Source organism: Trifolium pratense, linkage group LG4 (genome assembly GCF_020283565.1).
Source record: "Trifolium pratense cultivar HEN17-A07 linkage group LG4, ARS_RC_1.1, whole genome shotgun sequence".
Classification (NCBI taxonomy): Eukaryota; Viridiplantae; Streptophyta; class Magnoliopsida; order Fabales; family Fabaceae; genus Trifolium; species Trifolium pratense.
Window position 1 is genome coordinate 9,586,326 of NC_060062.1, and position 20,949 is coordinate 9,607,274.

At 35.6% G+C, this 20,949-nt stretch overlaps 1 protein-coding gene and 1 pseudogene across 1 annotated transcript; both read left to right on the plus strand.

Annotated features, from left to right (window-relative positions):
- The first annotated feature begins 15,944 nt into the window (after nt 1-15,944).
- LOC123924143 (cytochrome P450 83B1-like) lies at nt 15,945-20,941 on the plus strand. Its single transcript, XM_045976924.1, has 2 exons — nt 15,945-16,860; nt 17,674-20,941. Exons 1-2 carry the CDS (start codon nt 15,976-15,978, stop codon nt 18,280-18,282), a joined length of 1,494 nt encoding a protein of 497 aa, XP_045832880.1. The 5' UTR covers nt 15,945-15,975; the 3' UTR covers nt 18,283-20,941.
- Nucleotides 18,680-20,941, plus strand: LOC123924144 (annotated as a pseudogene).
- Nucleotides 20,942-20,949: the final 8 nt, after the last annotated feature.

The window sequence follows — 20,949 nt, forward strand, 5'->3', positions numbered from 1 at the left end:
ATACCAGTCTATTGGGATGGGTAATGATCTACACAAATCATCTCTATAAAACAACAAAACAATACCAACACAACTGCTAAGAAAATTTAACTATGTTTCTGAGAACAATAAAATAAGCTTATTTAAACTAATAAAGTACCTTATTGTAACAAAAAATTGGAAAAGAAACCTGGTTTTTAGCAGCGGCGAGAGGTTTTAGTACGAGCAAAATGGTTGCCGGAGAGCGAGTGGTTGGCAATGAGTCGGATGGTTTGCGGTGAGTATGGAGGGTTCTATCAAAGCATATATTTTAGGATTTTGGAGGGTGATTGTCATTCGGAAGGACTAAATTGATGGATGTTGATGATAAATTTCGCAAGTGTACGAAAATCACGTAGTAATAAAATATCGATCCACAGGGATTGTGTGATCAAACTAGTCGAACGGTGTTCATAGACATTATACAAAAAATACACATGAATTGGGGGTATGTTGGGTAATGAATTGCTAGAAAATGTGCTTGATAATATGGAAAAGTGAGGTAGAATCATCGGAATCATCTAGGCTATAGCTAACCGCATGCAACCTACAATGCATAAGAACTACTCAAGTATTCACAACTAGATCGACAAAATAGTGAATCGCAATCTCTTGTCAAAATCCACTCTATTCGTTGTCGATACTCCCCCGATCTCTCGGGCGGAAGCTACCTACAACGAATGATATTAACGCACGTCAATCGTTTGCTACACTCTATGCCTCAATCTCTCGACCGGAGACACTCGAGCGCTCAATTCAATTCAGTTCAGACATTAAATCAATACTCTCGCACGTGACTTAACTCAAAATCATCACAACACTAATGAAGGATTGTAAAGCATTAGAAACAGACTTGAATTGAATGAATACTATAAAGAGAGTATGATCTTACACAATTGCAGGTTACATTCAGATGAACTACATCCTAAACTACCTAGATTCTACCTCCGAGGGAGTTTAGCTCCTCATCGTTCTTCGTACGCTTCCTCGCTTCATCGCCACGGCTTGTGAATCCATGATCTGATGCGCTTGGAGCTCTCCGCTGGAGTGTGAATCACGATCTTCAAGTTCCAAGATCAGAATGTAGTCCAATTTCGCAGAATTTTCCAACCGAAAACAGAATTATGCAGAAAATATATATACAGAGGGCAACCACGCCGCGCGCCAGATCCATCACGCCGCGCGTGGTTGCAAATCCATCAACTGCGCCGCGCGTGGTAACAGAATCACGCGGCGCGTGATCAAGTCAGAGGCAATCTTTATCTTCAATCAAGACTTCACGCCGCGCGTGGTCAGGTATCACGCCGCGCGTGGGCAAGTCAGAGAGCAATCCAGTTCCTGCACCAAGCTTCACGCCGCGCGTGGTCAAGCTTCACGCCGCGCGTGATCAGAGTAAAAATCCTGGCTCCCTGTGAGCTCCATCACGCGGCGCGTGATGGGCTACGCCCCCAGCGTAGTGAAAATCCTTTATTTCCTGCAGTTTTTCCTGTTTTCTTGCAAATCAAGTAATCAAGCTAATGGTTAGATTTCTCTCATATTTATTGCTAAAAACCTACTAAAATGTATCTAATGTTGCTAAAATAGGCATGGAATAGAGAGTGTGACGATTTGTCATCACAACCCCAAACTTAAACCTTTCCTTGTCCTCAAGGAAACAGCTTTTACCTCAAGCTTTTGTGTCAAGACCTTGGCATTTTCCTTAAATTCACTCGAATCATACATACGTGAGACTCACCTGATGATCAATGATCCACCTGCAAACAATGCTCAATTGCACAACCGTTCCCGCAAGACTTTTTCAAGTAGTTCACACTTTTCGACCAAAGCTCTATGATTTCAACACACTACTCACATGCACTCTTCAGTTTTTGGTAATTCACTCAAATCAACACATCAATGCAAGTCAACAATGATTTTGCAAGTAATCTAAGAATTCATTCGGTTCACTTTGTGCACACACATTAGAGGTCTTTTAGGGTTATAACGTGGCTTGGCTAGGGTGGATGGTGACATTTTGGGATAAGTAGTAGAAAAACTTGGAGTTAGATCCCCCTATTAGTCAAAGAACATTTTCATAAACCAAACTCCTTTTGAAATATAGTGGACTAGAGAACTTTTTTCACAACATCAAACAAAGTTTTGCAATTCTTTGAATTCAAGGCTATCACTTCTTTTTGTACTTCTTTTCTATTTTTTTCATCTTTCTTCATTTTCAATTTTTTTTTTTTTTTTTTTTTTTTTTATTCATATCAATCACATAAAGCCTTGTAACTTTTGAAATATTTTTTCTCAATTTTACAAATCAAAACTTTCATAAGTTCTCTAGTACCCTCACCCCAAACTTCATTTGTTGCTAATTCCAAAGAGCAACCCCAAACTTAGTGGTGAGCATTGTGCATCAACCACTAATTAGGTGCCTAACCTCCAAGAAAGTCATTCCTTTTTTTCATCAAAAATTTCTTAGGGTTTTGCAAAAATCACATATTCTTTTTCAGCTCAAATTGGTTAAGCAAAGGATAAGTATAAGTAAGGGTGGATAGAAAGGCTCAAAGGTACCAAGAAACATGCCTCGTGTGTGCTACAAAAGTACCAATCAAATACAAAGATGACAAGCAAAATCGAGAGACAATACAAGAGTGGATATCACACATAGAAAGAATGAGAAGTGTTTGGCTCAATACCTCTCGGTTGGGTCGAACCAAAGAACCGGTCAAAAAGTGTGCGTTCCTTTCCTTTGCCTCTTGATCACATGAGTGCAACAAGCTATTGCACTGCAAGTTTCACATATCACACACGGAGAAAATCAAGTAATTGATACTCAAGTGACTAGAAAGAACATGCCAAAATGTTGAAACAAACTCTAGAGGTAAAAATCATTCCACAATTAAACAAAGAAGATTCAAATTCAAGTACAAAATAAAAGTATCCAGCCAATATCCAAGCAACATCAAATATTATTACAAACCAAACCAATAAAAGACAATGAAGTAAAGATAGAGATAGAGTGGTAGTAGTAGCAGCAGCAGCAGTACGTCATGAAATACCGAGATAGATGAGTGAATCCGAGGCCTAAAACCAAACACCAGACTGTATACCTTAATACCTGCAAGAACCCTCATGAGATTGAATTAATGAAATGAAAGTTACTGGATTCACTTGCACTGATTTTAGGCTTCACATCGCAATTAAGGACTTAAGTGAAATTGATAGATCTGAAGCCTAAAACCAAGCAGATGAATCTGAACCTTGATGAATGGTGAGTCTTTTAGCTAGAACTTGAGAGTTTAAATAATCAGAACAGAGTCACCTGATCACGCCGCGCGTGACTTACTCCACGCCGCGCGTGATCTATTTCAAAATTTCTCTCTGGCCCCAAAATCCAACGGTCATGTTGACCAAATTCAAACGGTTAAGTTGACTTGATCACGCCGCGCGTGGTTCCCTTTACGCGGCGCGTGATGACTTTTGCAAAACCACTTTCCTCTCTGCCTTGGTTACGCGGCGCGTGAAAGATACCATGCCGCGCGTGATCACTAGTCAGAGAGCTCACTTATCCACTTCCATCATCACGCCGCGCGTAGGAGGCCTTCACGCCGCGCGTGATCTCTACTCCAATGGCACCTCTTTCCTTTACTTACACGACGCCGCGCGTGACTTCACCACGCCCCCAGCGTAGTACACTTCGTCAGTGCTCTGTTTCTGCTCTGTTTTCTGCTAAAAACTGCGTACCTACCTACATATTGCAAAACAAAACAACTAATCATTAGAAACCGTTGGGTTGCCTCCCAACCAGCGCTTGTTTAACGTCCCGATGCTTGACGTTCCATGCCCCTAAGGGTCTTGGAAGAAAAGAGCCACGTTGTGCCGAACGAGCTCTCCACCCCGGTAAACTTTCAATCTTTGACCATTCACCTTAAAACTCTGATTCTCCTCCCCCGATTTGAAGATTTCCACAGCCCCATGTGGAAACACCTCCTTAACTACAAAAGGACCAGACCACTTGGACTTGAGTTTACCGGGGAATAACTTGAATCGAGAGTTAAATAGAAGCACCAACTGTCCTTCGTGAAACTTTTTCGGAACTAATTGCGCATCATGATATCGTTTAGTCCTTGCCTTGTATAGCACTGCATTTTCATATGCCCTTTCACGCCATTCCTCTAACTCGTTGAGCTTCAACAACCGAGCTCTACCGGCGAGCGTGGCATCCATGTTTAGTTGCTTAACAGCCCAGTATGCCTTATGCTCAAGCTCCACGGGTAAATGACATGCTTTTCCATAAACCAACTGATACGGGGAAAAACCGAGGTGGGTTTTAAACGCGGTACGGTATGCCCATAACGCGTCGTCGAGTTTGAGTGACCAATCCTTCCTAGAGGAGGAAACCGTCTTTTCAAGAATCTGTTTCAATTGGCGATTGGACACTTCAACTTGTCCGGAAGTTTGAGGATGATAGGGAGTAGCAACCTTGTGCTTAACATTATACTTCCTCAACAAATTTTCAAGATGCTGATTAATGAAGTGCTTCCCACCATCGCTGATTAAGATCCTCGGCACCCCGAATCTTGTAAATATGTTCTTCTTGAGAAACCGCACCACAGTGGCTGAATCATTAGCTTGGCAGGCTGTAGCTTCGACCCACTTTGTAACATAATCCACACAAACCAAAATGTGCACATTAGATTGGGACGAAGGAAATGGTCCCATGAAATCTATCCCCCATACATCAAATGGTTCGACTTCAGTTAGGCCATGCTGCGGCATCTCATCTCTTTTCGAAACACCCCCCGATCGTTGACATGCATCGCAAGCTTTTACAAACTCCATACAATCTTGAAATATCGTTGGCCAAAAGAAACCACACTGTAAAACCTTCGCAGCTGTTCGTGGGCCACTATGATGCCCGCCACAAGGCGAGTTATGACAATGCCACATAATACCTCGGATCTCACTATCGGCCACACATCGACGAATCATGCCATCATTACTCATCTTGAACAAAAATGGATCATCCCAGAAATAATGTCGCGAATCCGCGAAGAGCTTCTTCTTTTGTTGTGCCGTCATTTCTTCCGGAATGAACCCACTAGCTTTGAGGTTGGCAATGTCACCGAACCATGGAAATTCAGATACGGCAAGCAATTTTTCATCCGGGAATTCACACTTAATAGCTTCTTCCTTATTAGTAATATCCGGATTGCTTAGCCTTGAGAGGTGGTCAGCCACCACATTCTCCACCCCCTTCTTGTCTCGAATCTCCAAATCGAACTCCTGTAAAAGCAACATCCATCGCAACAACCGCGGCTTGGAATCGCCCTTTGTTAACAAATACTTCAAAGCTGAATGATCTGTAAAAACAATCACTTTTGACCCAATTAGATAGGAACGAAACTTTTCCAAAGCGAATACCACCGCTAGCAATTCCTTCTCTGTTGTGGTGTAGTTAATTTGATTCTCATTAAGGACCTTGCTAGAGTAGTATATCACATGGAAAAGTTTGTTATGGTGTTGGCCTAGGACTGCACCAACCGCGTAATCACTTGCATCGCACATCAATTCAAATGGGAGATCCCATTGTGGCGCAACGATCACGGGGGCAGTCACCAACTTAGTTTTAAGACAATTAAACGCAGTCACACAAGCCTCATCAAAAAGAAACACCGTATCTTTGACTAGTAAGGATGATAAGGGTTTTGCAATTTTTGAAAAATCCTTAATGAACCGCCGGTAGAACCCGGCATGTCCGAGAAAACTCCTTACTCCCTTTACATTTAACGGTGGAGGTAGCTCTTTGATTACCTCAATCTTGGCTTGGTCTACTTCGATCCCTTTGGAGGAGATTTTGTGACCGAGAACAATCCCTTCTCTTACCATGAAGTGACATTTTTCCCAATTTAAAACCAAATTGGTACTTATACACCTTTTCAGCACATCATTCAAATTAGAAAGGCAAAAATCGAAAGACTTACCGAAAACCGAAAAGTCATCCATAAATACCTCCATTGTGTCCTCCATCATATCGGCGAAGATGGCTAGCATACATCTTTGAAACGTTGCTGGGGCATTACATAATCCAAATGGCATTCTTCGATATGCAAACACCCCAAAGGGACAAGTAAATGCCGTTTTCTCTTGATCTTCCGGATCGACGGTGATCTGATTGTAACCTGAGTAGCCATCAAGAAAACAGTAGAACTCTTGCCCCGCTAACCGTTCCAACATCTGATCCATGAATGGCAAGGGAAAGTGATCCTTCCTAGTAGCGGTGTTGAGTCGACGGTAGTCAATGCACATACGCCATCCCGTAACAGTCCGAGATGGAATAAACTCATTCTTATCGTTTTTCACCACCGTCATCCCCCCCTTTTTCGGCACCACATGCACCGGAGATACCCAAGCACTATCAGAGATAGGGTATATCATGCCGGCCTCCAATAGTTTCAGCACCTCTTTCTTCACAACCTCCTTCATGGTAGGATTGAGTCTTCGTTGCGGTTGCACCACTGGTTTAAACTCCGCTTCCAACTTGATTTTATGCATGCAAAAAGTGGGACTTATTCCTTTCAGATCGGAGATAGTCCATCCCATTGCGGCTTTGTTGGACTTCAAAACTCTCAACAGTTTCTCTTCTTCCAAATGAGTGAGTTTGCTGCTAATGATGGCTGGAAATGAAGCATCATCACTTAAGAACACATACTTCAGATGTGAAGGGAGTTGTTTCAGTTCGGGAACTTTCCTTTCTTCTTCCATTTGATCCTTGTTCCTCACTTCAAGGAGGCTTTCAAACTTAGGACTTTCATCTATCCGACTAGCATTCAAATTGCTAAGACACAACTCAATTTCTCGCTCCCCTTCCTCTTCCACATTATCCAATGAGTTAACTAACACTTTTTCAAGAGTGGAGGAGGAGTGTTGAACCTTAAAGATATCTTCAATGACCTCATCAACCACTTCAATTCTGAAACATTGAGTGTCATCGTCGTGTTGTTTCATAGCTTCAAACACATTAAAGAGGATTTGTTCACCGTCAGTCCGGAACATTAGCTCTCCCAACTCCACATCGATAAGGGCGCGTCCGGTAGCTAAGAATGGTCTTCCTAACAGCAAGGGTTCCCAATTCTTGTCTTCTTCCATGTCTAAGACAACAAAGTCAGCTGGAAACACAAATCCGCCGACTCGCACCAAAACATCATGTAAGATACCTTCCGGATACACGATGGATCTATCCGCCAAAGAGAGACTCATCTTTGTCGGCTTTGCTACCGCTCCCGGTATCTTCTTCATCATTGATAACGGCATTAAGTTTACACTAGCACCCAAGTCACACAAAGCCTTTCCAATAGTAAGATCCCCAATAGAACAAGGAATTGTAAAGCTCCCCGGATCTTTCTTTTTCTGAGGTAGCTTCCGTTGAATGAGGGCGCTGCATTCCTCCGTCATACTCACCATTTCATCATCCAATGGTTTCCTTTTCTTTGTGAGCAGCTCCTTCAAAAACTTAGCATAACTCGGCATTTGCTCCAAAGCCTCAACTAACGGTATAGCCATCTCAAGCTTGTTCAACACCTTCATGAACTTCTTGAACTCCTTCTCCCGCTCAAGATTCTTCACTTTCTTTCTCCTAGGAAAAGGCATCCTAGCATATGGTGATTCATCAACTCCCTTACCTTTCTCAACCTTCTTACTCTCTTTTTCTTTTATCTCCCTCTGTTTTTCAACTTCTTCTTTCTCATCCTCACTAATCTCAACTTCCTTAAGTATAGTTTCCTTTTCTACTTCACCCTCATATCTCTCATTTTCAACTACGACCTCTTGCTCATTTTCAACTTCTCCCTCAATGACCTTCTTTTTCAAGGGTTTCTCCACAACTGGCCTTTCCGGGATCTCTCTACTCCTCAAAGTGATTCCATTGCAAGTTTCATTTTTCGGATTATCATGAGTGTTTCCACCGAAACCTCCTTGGTTTTGCAACATAGAAAACTGTCTTGACAGCTGACCCATTTGCACCTCAAGATTCTTTATCGAAGCTTCATGATTCTTGTTAGAGGTTGCTTGACTCGATTTCATCGCTTCAAAGTTGCTTTGGGTCATGAGCATGAACTGATTTAGAGTCTCTTCCATCCTTGATGGAGGCCTTTGCTGCTGTTGCTGTGCACCTTGACTTTGCATACCATTCCCCCACCCGGAACCGTTGTTATTATTGTTGTACGGCTTCCGAAAATTGGCCAAGTAGCGAGCCTCCTCTGAACCCTCCGGGAAGCATCCGCCATTAGGGTGGTCCTGCAAACAAAAATCACAGCGCACATTGTCAATTTTACCTATTGGAGAAGATTGAACTTGTGGATTGGACAGCAGCTTCATCATTGCTTCCATTTGGCTAGTCATGAGCTTTTGCTGCGCCAATAGAGCTGTTTGAGTATCCAATTCCAACACTCCGCCTTTCTTTTTGGCTCCTCTATCATTAGTAGCTCTATACTCGTTTTGAGCCATGCTTTCCACCAATTCTCTTGCTTCAGTTTCGTCACGGTTCTTCAACGAACCACCGGCTGATGCGTCAAGTATCATTCGCGTTTGAGCCCTCAACCCTTGGGTGAACATTTGCATCTGATTGTGGCCATCGAAACCGTGATTCGGGCACCTTTTAAGACAGACTTTGAACCTCTCCCAAGCATCATACAACGTTTCACCATCCGCTTGTTCGAAGTTGCTAATTTCAGCCCTTCTTTCTAGAAACTTATGAATAGGAAAGTAACGATCTAAGAACTTCCGCTCCAGCTGTCTCCAAGTCTCAATAGTTCCGGCGGGTATCGTGTCTAACCAATCTTTAGCACGGCCGGTGAGAGAATGCTTGAATAACCTCAGTCTTTTGTCCGATTCGCTCACCCCCGGTGGATCGGTATAGTCGCATGCTTCATAGAAGTGAGACAAGTGTAAATTCGGACATTGAGCTTCCGAACCTGAATACGGATTTTCTTTTAAGGCGGAAAGAACCGTGTTCTTGATGTCGAATGAGACAGGATTCGCCGGCTGAAAGCCTTGGTTTGCCAACGCGTCATTGTCTCTTCTTCCATAATCACCAAGGGTACGCCTTGGCGGTTGAGGAACCGGTGGAACCTGTTCTTCCTCCATTGTTGCTGAATTCTGTCCTTGACAGTCCGGTGTATCCCTTAGCAAAGCTGTTCCCCTTAAAGCTTGAGCTTCCCTTGTTGCCTTTCGAATTGCGCGAGCTGTCTTTTCAATCTCCGGATCAAATTGCAGCTCTTGAGGACCTGTTCTCCGCATGCACAATGAAACACACAAGTAGAACGCTCCGGGAGAAAATATAAAACAGAAAATAGTCAAACAAACACAGAAAATCTGAACACTATTGCCTAGTTGAATCAATCACAATCCCCGGCAACGGCGCCAAAAACTTGATGATAAATTTCGCAAGTGTACGAAAATCACGTAGTAATAAAATATCGATCCACAGGGATTGTGTGATCAAACTAGTCGAACGGTGTTCATAGACATTATACAAAAAATACACATGAATTGGGGGTATGTTGGGTAATGAATTGCTAGAAAATGTGCTTGATAATATGGAAAAGTGAGGTAGAATCATCGGAATCATCTAGGCTATAGCTAACCGCATGCAACCTACAATGCATAAGAACTACTCAAGTATTCACAACTAGATCGACAAAATAGTGAATCGCAATCTCTTGTCAAAATCCACTCTATTCGTTGTCGATACTCCCCCGATCTCTCGGGCGGAAGCTACCTACAACGAATGATATTAACGCACGTCAATCGTTTGCTACACTCTATGCCTCAATCTCTCGACCGGAGACACTCGAGCGCTCAATTCAATTCAGTTCAGACATTAAATCAATACTCTCGCACGTGACTTAACTCAAAATCATCACAACACTAATGAAGGATTGTAAAGCATTAGAAACAGACTTGAATTGAATGAATACTATAAAGAGAGTATGATCTTACACAATTGCAGGTTACATTCAGATGAACTACATCCTAAACTACCTAGATTCTACCTCCGAGGGAGTTTAGCTCCTCATCGTTCTTCGTACGCTTCCTCGCTTCATCGCCACGGCTTGTGAATCCATGATCTGATGCGCTTGGAGCTCTCCGCTGGAGTGTGAATCACGATCTTCAAGTTCCAAGATCAGAATGTAGTCCAATTTCGCAGAATTTTCCAACCGAAAACAGAATTATGCAGAAAATATATATACAGAGGGCAACCACGCCGCGCGCCAGATCCATCACGCCGCGCGTGGTTGCAAATCCATCAACTGCGCCGCGCGTGGTAACAGAATCACGCGGCGCGTGATCAAGTCAGAGGCAATCTTTATCTTCAATCAAGACTTCACGCCGCGCGTGGTCAGGTATCACGCCGCGCGTGGGCAAGTCAGAGAGCAATCCAGTTCCTGCACCAAGCTTCACGCCGCGCGTGGTCAAGCTTCACGCCGCGCGTGATCAGAGTAAAAATCCTGGCTCCCTGTGAGCTCCATCACGCGGCGCGTGATGGGCTACGCCCCCAGCGTAGTGAAAATCCTTTATTTCCTGCAGTTTTTCCTGTTTTCTTGCAAATCAAGTAATCAAGCTAATGGTTAGATTTCTCTCATATTTATTGCTAAAAACCTACTAAAATGTATCTAATGTTGCTAAAATAGGCATGGAATAGAGAGTGTGACGATTTGTCATCAGATGTGATTATAGTTTATGGACTATTTACTAGTTTTTAATAGTTTAACGACTAAATTGGTGAGGTCATAATAGTTTAAAGACTAAATTGACTGTTTACTCTAATTTTTATGTAAACTTCTTTTCAAAATCTGGTTCCTTAGAAAGATATACAAGAAAATGAAAGAATGAATTTGTGTACTATTGGTGGGTCACGGTTGAGATGGAACTCTTCTTGACTTTTGCCTCTCGGAACTCAAACAAAAATCATGGACTTGGATTGCCTGCTGTAATTACAGCACGTAGTTTCACGCAACTTCAAATTATAGTCATTGATTAGAGATCGCATGGTTTAGATTGATGCAGTTATAAAATTGTTATAAATGATTTAAGCGCACGTTTTAGATCAGATGATCCTGATCTAAAACTGGTCAAAACTGTGTTTCTTTTTATAGCATTAAATCCTGCTCCAAAAATCATTTTGGGTTGTGAGTTTGTGATTGTTAGGAATACTTCCGTGACACTCAAAATAAATAGAATGACTTTTTAGTCTTTTTTTTTACGGTACTCTTTTTATTTCGGTAGGAGCTAAAACGGTGGTTTTCAAAATATTATAAAAAAAAAACGGTTTTCAAAATAATATTTCTTTTTCCTAACATTAAAAAAAAAAAAATCATTCATTTAATTGATTCAGTATTCAAGTATAAATTTAAACCGTTAAACATAAAAATGATAAATTTGTAAACAAACTCACGATATTTAAGTTAATAGTATAAAATGTATTTACTAATATCTACAAATAATATGATAAAATCAAAGAGATTAGAATATCTTTGCATTCAAATTTACATCGTTGACAAACTTAATCACTGTATGAATCACAGGTTGACTGAAATCAATTTCTCAATCTGAATCAAACGAATACCGCAACAAGACGGGAAAGACAACAAACACCGCACAAAGATGGACAATCAAACGAACATTGTACGAAGATGAAATATCAAACAGCGTTATACTGAAACGATAAAATCACAATGTGCAAAGCCACTTATCTACTATATAAGAAAAGAAAGTACCTATGAAATTCCTAATTTACCCCTTTTTCATTTTTTGACACATAATCAATTCAAGGTTATTTTGTGTCTTTATTAAAAAACGTTAGTAGAAAAATGCTAAAAAATTTCTTAGTAGGAATCGAACCCTTAATCTTTTACTTACAATTCTTATTAGATTTACCACTAAGCCATATGAATTAATTTGTTATATTTTTGGAACCAACATATAATCAACATGAGTTAAGTTAAAAGAAGAAAGGGGAAGTGTTTAATAAAAAATGTCAGTTACCTCAAGAGGATTATTCTCTATAGTTGCGCGTGAATGATACATTTAGTTTAAAAAAAAAAAAACAGTAAAAATTAAATACAAAGTTGAAAATAGTTGAAAAATAAATGACATTTTTTAGAAGTTTTTTTTTTTTTAAAGATTTTTTGTTTTTGATATAAGGACTAATATTTTTTTTAACAAACCAAAATGAGATATATTAACATAGAAAACCTCCCCAACACAAGACGTACCGAGGTAGACTACAAAAGTTTACAAAGAGTCAGAGAAACAAAACCATAAACAAATCACACAAGAAAGATATGACTTTCATTCTTATGAGATTTTTCTATGCGGAAGAAAATTATTGGAGAAAAAAAAGGACTAAAATATTATGTTGCCTATTTTTTTTAAATAATTTTACGGGTTATATTCAAATTAATACGGGAACCTAATTTTTTTGGATATATCTACGGGTCTTATATTTTTACTCATATATTAGTAAAGTTGTTTATTTTTTTTTTATAATTTTACAAGTTATAGTCATATATTAATATGGGGACATAATCTTTCGTATGAATTCTACGGGACCTATGTTTTTCTTTTTTTTTAGACTAACAACAAACAATATTCATTTATTCAAGTAAGTAGAGTACGTGTGAATCTGCACTGAATCTGAATCGGAGCAAATTTGCAATCTGAACAAAACAAACATTGTACTACAACGGAATTAAACCGGACACCGTACCAAGACGCGAACTCAAGACTAAAAAACTCTGCACTAAGACGGGATTAAAACAACATCAGACAAGAACAACAAAAGAAAACTCAAATGAAACATAAGAATGTGTGAAAAATCACTTATTTAAATAAAAAAAAATATAAAACAATCAAAAAGGGGTGATTTTAGATCAAAATTGATCCAAAATCACCCCTCATTGAAAGATGAACAAGAATAAAAAGCAAAAAGTAGAGTTTACTATGTTGTTGTTGTGGGGCGGCTATGAAAAAAAAAATTGGCATATGTTTTTCCTCTTATTAATAAGATTTCATGTTCTTTAATAATTTATGTAGGACTATATATATTTATACTCATCAATTAATAAGATAACCTTTTTTTTTATTTGTACGAGACTTATAATTTTAATCATATATTAATAAAGTTGTTTATTTTTTTTATAATTTTACGGGTTATACTAGATCAAATATTAATACAAGGACCTAATTATTTTGTTCATTTTTACGAGCCATATTTTTTTTATTACTATATTAATAAGGTTGCTCATTCTTGACATATATTTATACTCATGCATTAACAGAATGATATAATCTTTTGTGTGATTTCTGCGGTGCCTGTGTTTTTTTTTTGAACAAACTAAAATGAATTTTATTATTAATAATGAGTCCTGATTGACACAAGGTGTGCCAAACAAAAAACAACAGTTTATATCATACACGTACGCAGGGCCTATGTTTTTACTCTTATTAATAAAATTTACAGTTTTTAACTATTTTTTGTGAACTTAAATTTATACTCATATATTAATATACGATAACCTGATCTTCTATGTGGTTTATGCGGGAGCTATGTTTTTTACTCATATTAATACGATTAATACGTTTGTCTGTTCTTTTATAACATATACGAAACCTATAAAATACTCATATATTAATATGGAAACCTTTTTTTTGTGATTTATACGGGGCTTATACTTTTATTTATATATTAATTAAGTTGCCTATTTTGTTTTACAATTTTACGGGTTATACTCATATTTAATACGGTGACCTAATTATTTTGATGATTTTTGTGAGACCTATATTTTCACTAACATATTAACAAGGTTACCTATTTTTAATAATTTTAAAAGGATATATTTATACTCATATATTTAATACAGAGACCTAATTTTTTGGTGGTTTTTACAAGGCCTGTGTTTTTACTAATATATTAATAAGGTAACCTATTTTTCCATAATTTCTACATTATCATTTATATTCAAATATTAATACGGAGATATAAGGTTTTTTTGTGATAGTTTTACCATTGTTCTTTTTCTATTTTTTTACCAAATATTATATCTTTCTATTTTTTTAATCTTTTAATTTACTTCCCAATAAATTACTATTTTATGTTATCAAGTGAAGTTTTCAATTTTTTACTATTTTTTTTAGACCTATATTTATAATTATATATTAATACGAGATCCTAATCTTTTGTGTGATTTCTGGGGACCTATGTGTTTTTTTTTTTGGTACATGGGGACCTATGTGTTTTACTCATATTAATAAGTTTGCCCATTCTTTTATAATATCTGCGGGACCTATATTTAAACTCATATATTAATATGGAAACTTTTTTGTTTGTGTGGTTTCTACGGGACTTATACTTTTAATTATATATTAATTAAGTTGTTTGAAACAAAAATAAAATAAAAATTAAGTTGTCTATTTTTTTTACAATTTTTCTGGTTATACTCATATTTAATACGATGACCTAATTATTTTGATGACTGTGGCGATCACCTATCCTATATTTTCACTAACATTTTAATATGATTGCCTATTTTTTAATAATTTTTAGGGACTATATTTATACTCATATATTAATACATGGACATAAGTTTTTTTTGTGATTTTTCAACACCTATGTTTTTACTTACATTATCTATATTTATATTCCTAAATTAATACGGAGACCTAAAGTTTTTTTGTGATGGTTTTACCATTGTTCTTTTTCTATTTTTTTTACCAAATATTATATCCTTTCATCTTACCAAGTGAGGAGCGGCAACGCCGCGACTCCCGTGCGGACGCACGGGTGTCCTGCTAGTTTAGATTAAAACAATTAAAAAACAAATGGACAGCGTTATACTGAGAAGACAAAATCACAATGTGATTCTAAATTAAGAAAGAAAAGTAAAAGTCCAAAATCATCCATTTTTTTATGAAATAAGACAAAGAGAAAATACTTAAAAATTAAGGCCGGCCGAGTAATACGGCAAAATACTTTCTTTTTTTTTTTACTAAAAATAAAGGATATTCATTCATTCAAACTGATAGAGTACATAGATGTAATACAAATTCAAATTTGCTAAAAACAAAAAGGATGAATCTGCAAACAAACTCACAACATCCATGTTAATAGCATAAAACGGCAAATTACATAAGGCTACATATATGACTATATATTGAAGTGTCTGGAATGTCCATGCCTCCAGATCTGCAGCGTTGATGACACAAAAGTCGACATTGGATAGATTTGTACTTGATCGGATATAATCCTTCAACCTGAAACAAATGAACACCGCACAAAGACTGGAAAACAAAATACACCGCACAGAGACGGCACAACAGAATACACCGCACAAGGACGGGATAACAAATAACACAAAACCAAACAAATATGTGAAAAATCACACTTATTTAATAACGAGAAAGAAAAAACAATTTGGAGGGGTGATTTTAGGTCAAGATTTGACCTGAAATCATCCCTCTTTGATAAACTAAGAACAAGAAAAAAGGTGACGGCAAAATACTTTTGTAACACTAAAATACGTACTTGTTATAATTAATCCTTAAAATCACAATGTGCAAAGCCACTTATTTAGATTAAAACAATTAGAAAACAAATTGACAGCGTTATATTGAGAAGACAAAATCACAATGTGATTCTAAATTAAGAAAGAAAAGTAAAAGTACAAAATCATCCATTTTTTTATGAAATAAGACAAAGAGAAAATACTTAAATATTAAAGCCGGCTGAGTAATACGGCAAAATACTTTTGTAACACTAAAATAGTACTTGTTATAATTAATCCTTAAATATGTTTTTGTGTCAAACACGGTACCGCCTAGTTCTTCACATATATATAATAGATAGATAGATACAATATTGTAACTAACAATGTTATCATTCTTTGTCTTTCAAATAAAACATTAATTGTAACAATGTTGTCACTACCTCTACTTCTAATTGTTCTGTTCATAATTCTTCCTTTGCTTATGTTCTTCAACAAACATAGGACAAATTATCCACCTGGTCCTAAAGGCCTTCCCATAATAGGAAATCTTCATCAACTAGATATTTCCAATCTTTATAATCAATTTTCACAATTCTCAAAAATATATGGTCCTCTTTTTTCACTTCAACTTGGTTATAGAAAAGCTATTGTTGTTTCTTCAGCTGAAATTGCAAAAGAAGTATTGAAAAATAATGATCATGTGTTTTCTAATAGGCCTAAATTATATGGTCAACAAAAATTGACTTATAATGGGTCAGAAATTGTATTTTCTGAATATGGTGATTTTTGGAGAGAAATAAGAAAAATTTGTGTTGTTCATATATTTAGTTCCAAACGTGTGTCATATTATTCTACTATAAGAAAATTTGAGGTGAAGAAAATGATTCAAAAAATTTCAAGGCATGCAAATTCTTCAAGTGTTACAAATTTGAGTGAATTATTGATTTCACTATCAAGTACTATAATATGTAGAATTGCTTTTGGGAAAAGCTATGAGAATGATGGAAATGAGAAAAGTAGGTTTCATGAAATGTTGCATGAGTTCCAAGCTTTGTTTGCAGAATTCTTTTTTTCTGATTATATTCCATTCACGGGTTGGATTGATAAACTTAAAGGATTGCATGGTCGTCTTGATAGAAATTTCAAGGAGTTTGATGAGTTTTATCAAGAGATTATTGATGAACATTTGGATCCAAATAGAGAATATGTTGTAGATGAGGAAGAAGATATTGTTGATGTCTTACTCCAATTGAAGAAAAAGCATTCATTTTCTTTTGATTTCACTTTTGATCACATCAAAGGCATCCTCGTGGTATGTTATTTTAATTTAATTTTCTCTTTTATAACATTTTATTTATTTTTGGTGAATATATATTCCTTATACACTCTCAAATATTTGTCTCACTTTCCTTACCCAAAAAAAAAAATTTGTCTCAATTTTTTTGTCAAGTACCTCATGTGGACAGTCCAATTCTCTCTTCTAATTGCGAGAGAAATAACAAATAAGAACTTTTATGTATAGTTTTAAAAATCGGACCGAATCATAATGCTTGAAAACAATTCATCTACATTAACATTGTATTACATTAACATTTTTAGTTTTATTACTTTAAATTATTAAGAAACATACCAATAATTGTACCCTAAAAAAATACCAATAATTGTAACAAGATGAAGCATAATCTGAGGCTATCGCCTACAATATATATGTCTTGAAATCTTTTGAGGATGATTCTTTTATACGATTTGAGTTTGATTTTTATTAAATTATTTATGAAATTGAAGTCATAAATATCTTTTAAAAAAAATTATATAAATAGGTTAATGTCATGCAGTCCGATCAGTGATTATATCTATGTACGGGTCAAAGAAAAATTACGTGAAGCAATGGAAGGTTATAATTTATCCTTCCATCTATATCTATGTACTACTTTTCTTATTAAAAAATTATTATTATTATTATTATTATTATTATTATTATTATTATTATTATTATTATTATTATTATTATTATTATTATTATTATTTAGCTCTTTGTAATAAATAGTTGCAATTTTTTTAAGAGTTTCAATTATGTGTGATCACTATATGTAATTTCTTATAATTTTTTATTATAATTTTACAGGATATGCTTGTAGCCGCAACAGATACCACATCAGCCACAACAGTTTGGGCTATGACTATGTTAATAAAAAATCCAAGAGTACTGAGGAAAGTACAAGAAGAAATTAGAAACACGAGAGTTAAAAAAGAATTTTTAGATGAAAATGATATTCAAAATTTTCCTTATTTCAAGGCACTAATTAAAGAGATACTAAGATTGCACCTACCAGCCCCACTTCTTGTGCCAAGAGAATCAAGGGAAAAATGTATTATAAGTGGCTACGACATTCCAGCTAAGACAATAGTTTATGTGAATGCTTGGGCTATTCAGAGAGACCATAATATTTGGAAAAATCCAGAAGAATTTTATCCTGAAAGATTTTTAGAAAATTCTATAAATTTTATTGGACAAGATTTTGAACTAATACCCTTTGGAGCTGGTCGTAGAATTTGCCCTGGCATGTTTATGGCAGTTGCATCATTGGAACTTATCCTTGCAAATCTTCTCTATTCTTTTGATTGGACATTGCCACGTGGATTAGTAAAGGAAGATATTGATACAGAAATGCTGCCTGGGATCACTCAACACAAGAAGAATCCTCTTTGTCTTGTTGCTAATATTCATATATAGATGTTTCTCTTTATAGTAATTATATATGTTGGCTTCTTGTTTAATAGGTTATGTTTAATTATTATTAGGCTTTGTGTGTTACTCTTTGAATTTGGGGGAAAATCTAGTACTATAAATTACTTTTGCTTCTATCAATGTGTTTTAATTTAGGTAAGAAAATATGCAAAATAATTTTGTAACACAAAAATATGTAACAAAAATTTGGTCAAGAAAAATATGCAATTTTTAATGAGACAAAAATATAATTAAATATGTACGTGTCATCTAGTTCTTTACATATGGAATGGACGTATATATAAGAGAGATACAATAATTTATTTTTTCTTGAGACAGAGAGATACAATATTGTAACAATGTTATCATTCTTTCTCTTTCGAATAAAATATTAATTGTAACAATGTCACCACTATTTCTACTTGTTCTGTTCATAATTCTTCCTTTGCTTATGTTTATTTTCTTCCACAAACATAGAACACATAGGTCCTAAAGGCCTTCCCATAATAGGGAATCTTCATCAACTAGATATTTCAAATCTTCAATTCTCTCAATTCTCAAAAATATATGGTCCTCTTTTTTCACTTCAACTTGGTTATAGAAAAGCTATTGTTGTTTCTTCAGCTGAAATTGCAAAAGAAGTATTGAAAAACAATGATCTTGTCTTTTCTAATAGACCAATATTATACGGTCAACAAAAATTATCTTATAATGGGTCAGATATTGCATTTTCTCCATATGGTGAATTTTGGAGAGAAATGAGAAAAATTTGCGCTATTCGTATATTTAGTTCCCAACGTGTGTCATATTATTCTTCTATAAGAAAATTTGAGGTGAAGAAAATTATTGAAAAAATTTCAAGGCATGCTACTTCGTCAAATGTTACAAATTTGAGTGAGTTATTATATTCACTCTCAAGTACTTTAATATGTAGGATTGCTTTTGGGAAAAGATATGAGAATGATGGAAATGAGAGAAGTAGGTTTCATGAAATGTTGCATGAGTTCCAAGCTTTGTTTGCAGAATTCTTTTTTTCTGATTATATTCCATTCACGGGTTGGATCGATAAACTAAGAGGATTGCATGGTCGTGTTGATAGAATTTTCAAGGAATTTGATGAGTTTTCTCAAGAGATTATTGATGAACATTTGGATCCAAATAGACAACAAATTGCAGATGATGAAGAAGATATAGTTGATATCTTACTCCAATTGAAGAAAAAGCATTCATTTCCTTTTGATTTCACTTTTGATCACATCAAAGCAATAGTCCTAGTGGTATGTTATTTTAATTCAATTTTCTCTATTTTTATATTTTATTTATTTTTGGTGAATTTCTTATACACATCCAAGCCGTTTTTCTAATGTATGTACACAAATGAGATAATATTTTTATGGGTGACGTTAACATGTGTCTTTTGCCATCCCAAAATGAGTAAACAATTTTATTTTTTTCGTAAAAAATAAATTCATGACACATATTTCATCCGGTCTTAAATATAAGCAAAAATCAAAATGTGTTTAGTCTAAATTTGAGCTAAATATATTTTGATTTTTTCTTATATTTAAGACCGAATAGAGTAATTCTTAAAAATTCGTGTCGCATAAATCCATAAATACATTCACATACAATTGGTGAATGGCATCGCAATTATTCACAAAATATCTCAAAAACCCACTAAGGAGGTAACCCATCTTCAATCTTGACCACTGAATTAATGGTGAAAATGACATTTTTGTATGATACCCAAGTTTTATTTTTTGTGTATGCTAAATGCCACTGACGCCAGTCATAATTGTATATTTATCGGTGAACACCGTGTTCATATATATATATATATATATGAATAGTCTTAAAAAAAAATCTTTGTTCATATATGAATAGTATTAAACTTTGTTGGGATAATATTTATTTATAATAGTAGCAAATATATGAACACTTGTATTAATATATAATATTATTAAACTTGTTCATATATATCACACAAAATAGACACTTGAATTAATATATGAGTAGAAATATATAAACAAAAATATAGATTTCCGTAAAAATTATAAAAAAAAAATATAGGTTCTCGTATTAATATATGATTCCAGCCAAGACAATAGTTTATGTGAATGCTTGGGCTATTCCAAGAGACCATAATTTTTGGAAAAATCCAGAAGAATTTTATCCAGAAAGATTTTTAGAAAGTTCTATAAATTTTATTGGACAAGATTTTGAACTAATACCCTTTGGAGGTGGTCATAGAATTTGCCCTGGCATGTCTATGGCAGTTGCGTCATTGGAACTTATCCTTGCAAATCTTCTCAATTCTTTTAATTGGAAATTACCACATGGATTAGTAAAGGAAGATATTGATACTGAAACGTTGCCTGGGATCACTCAACACAAGAAGAATCCTCTTTGTCTTGTTGCAAATATTCATATATAGATGCGTCTCTTTATGGTAATTATTTTGGCTTCTTGTTTAATACGTTATGTGGAACCAAAAAAAAAACGTTATGTATAATTATTTGGCTTTGTGTGTATGTGTGTGTTACTCTTTGAATATGGAAGGGAAAATCTAGAATAAATTGCTTTTGCTTCTACCAATTTGTGATTTAGGACAATGTAAGTGTGCAAATATTTACCAATTAATGTAAAAGATTATCGTATTTGTAGAGATTGTTT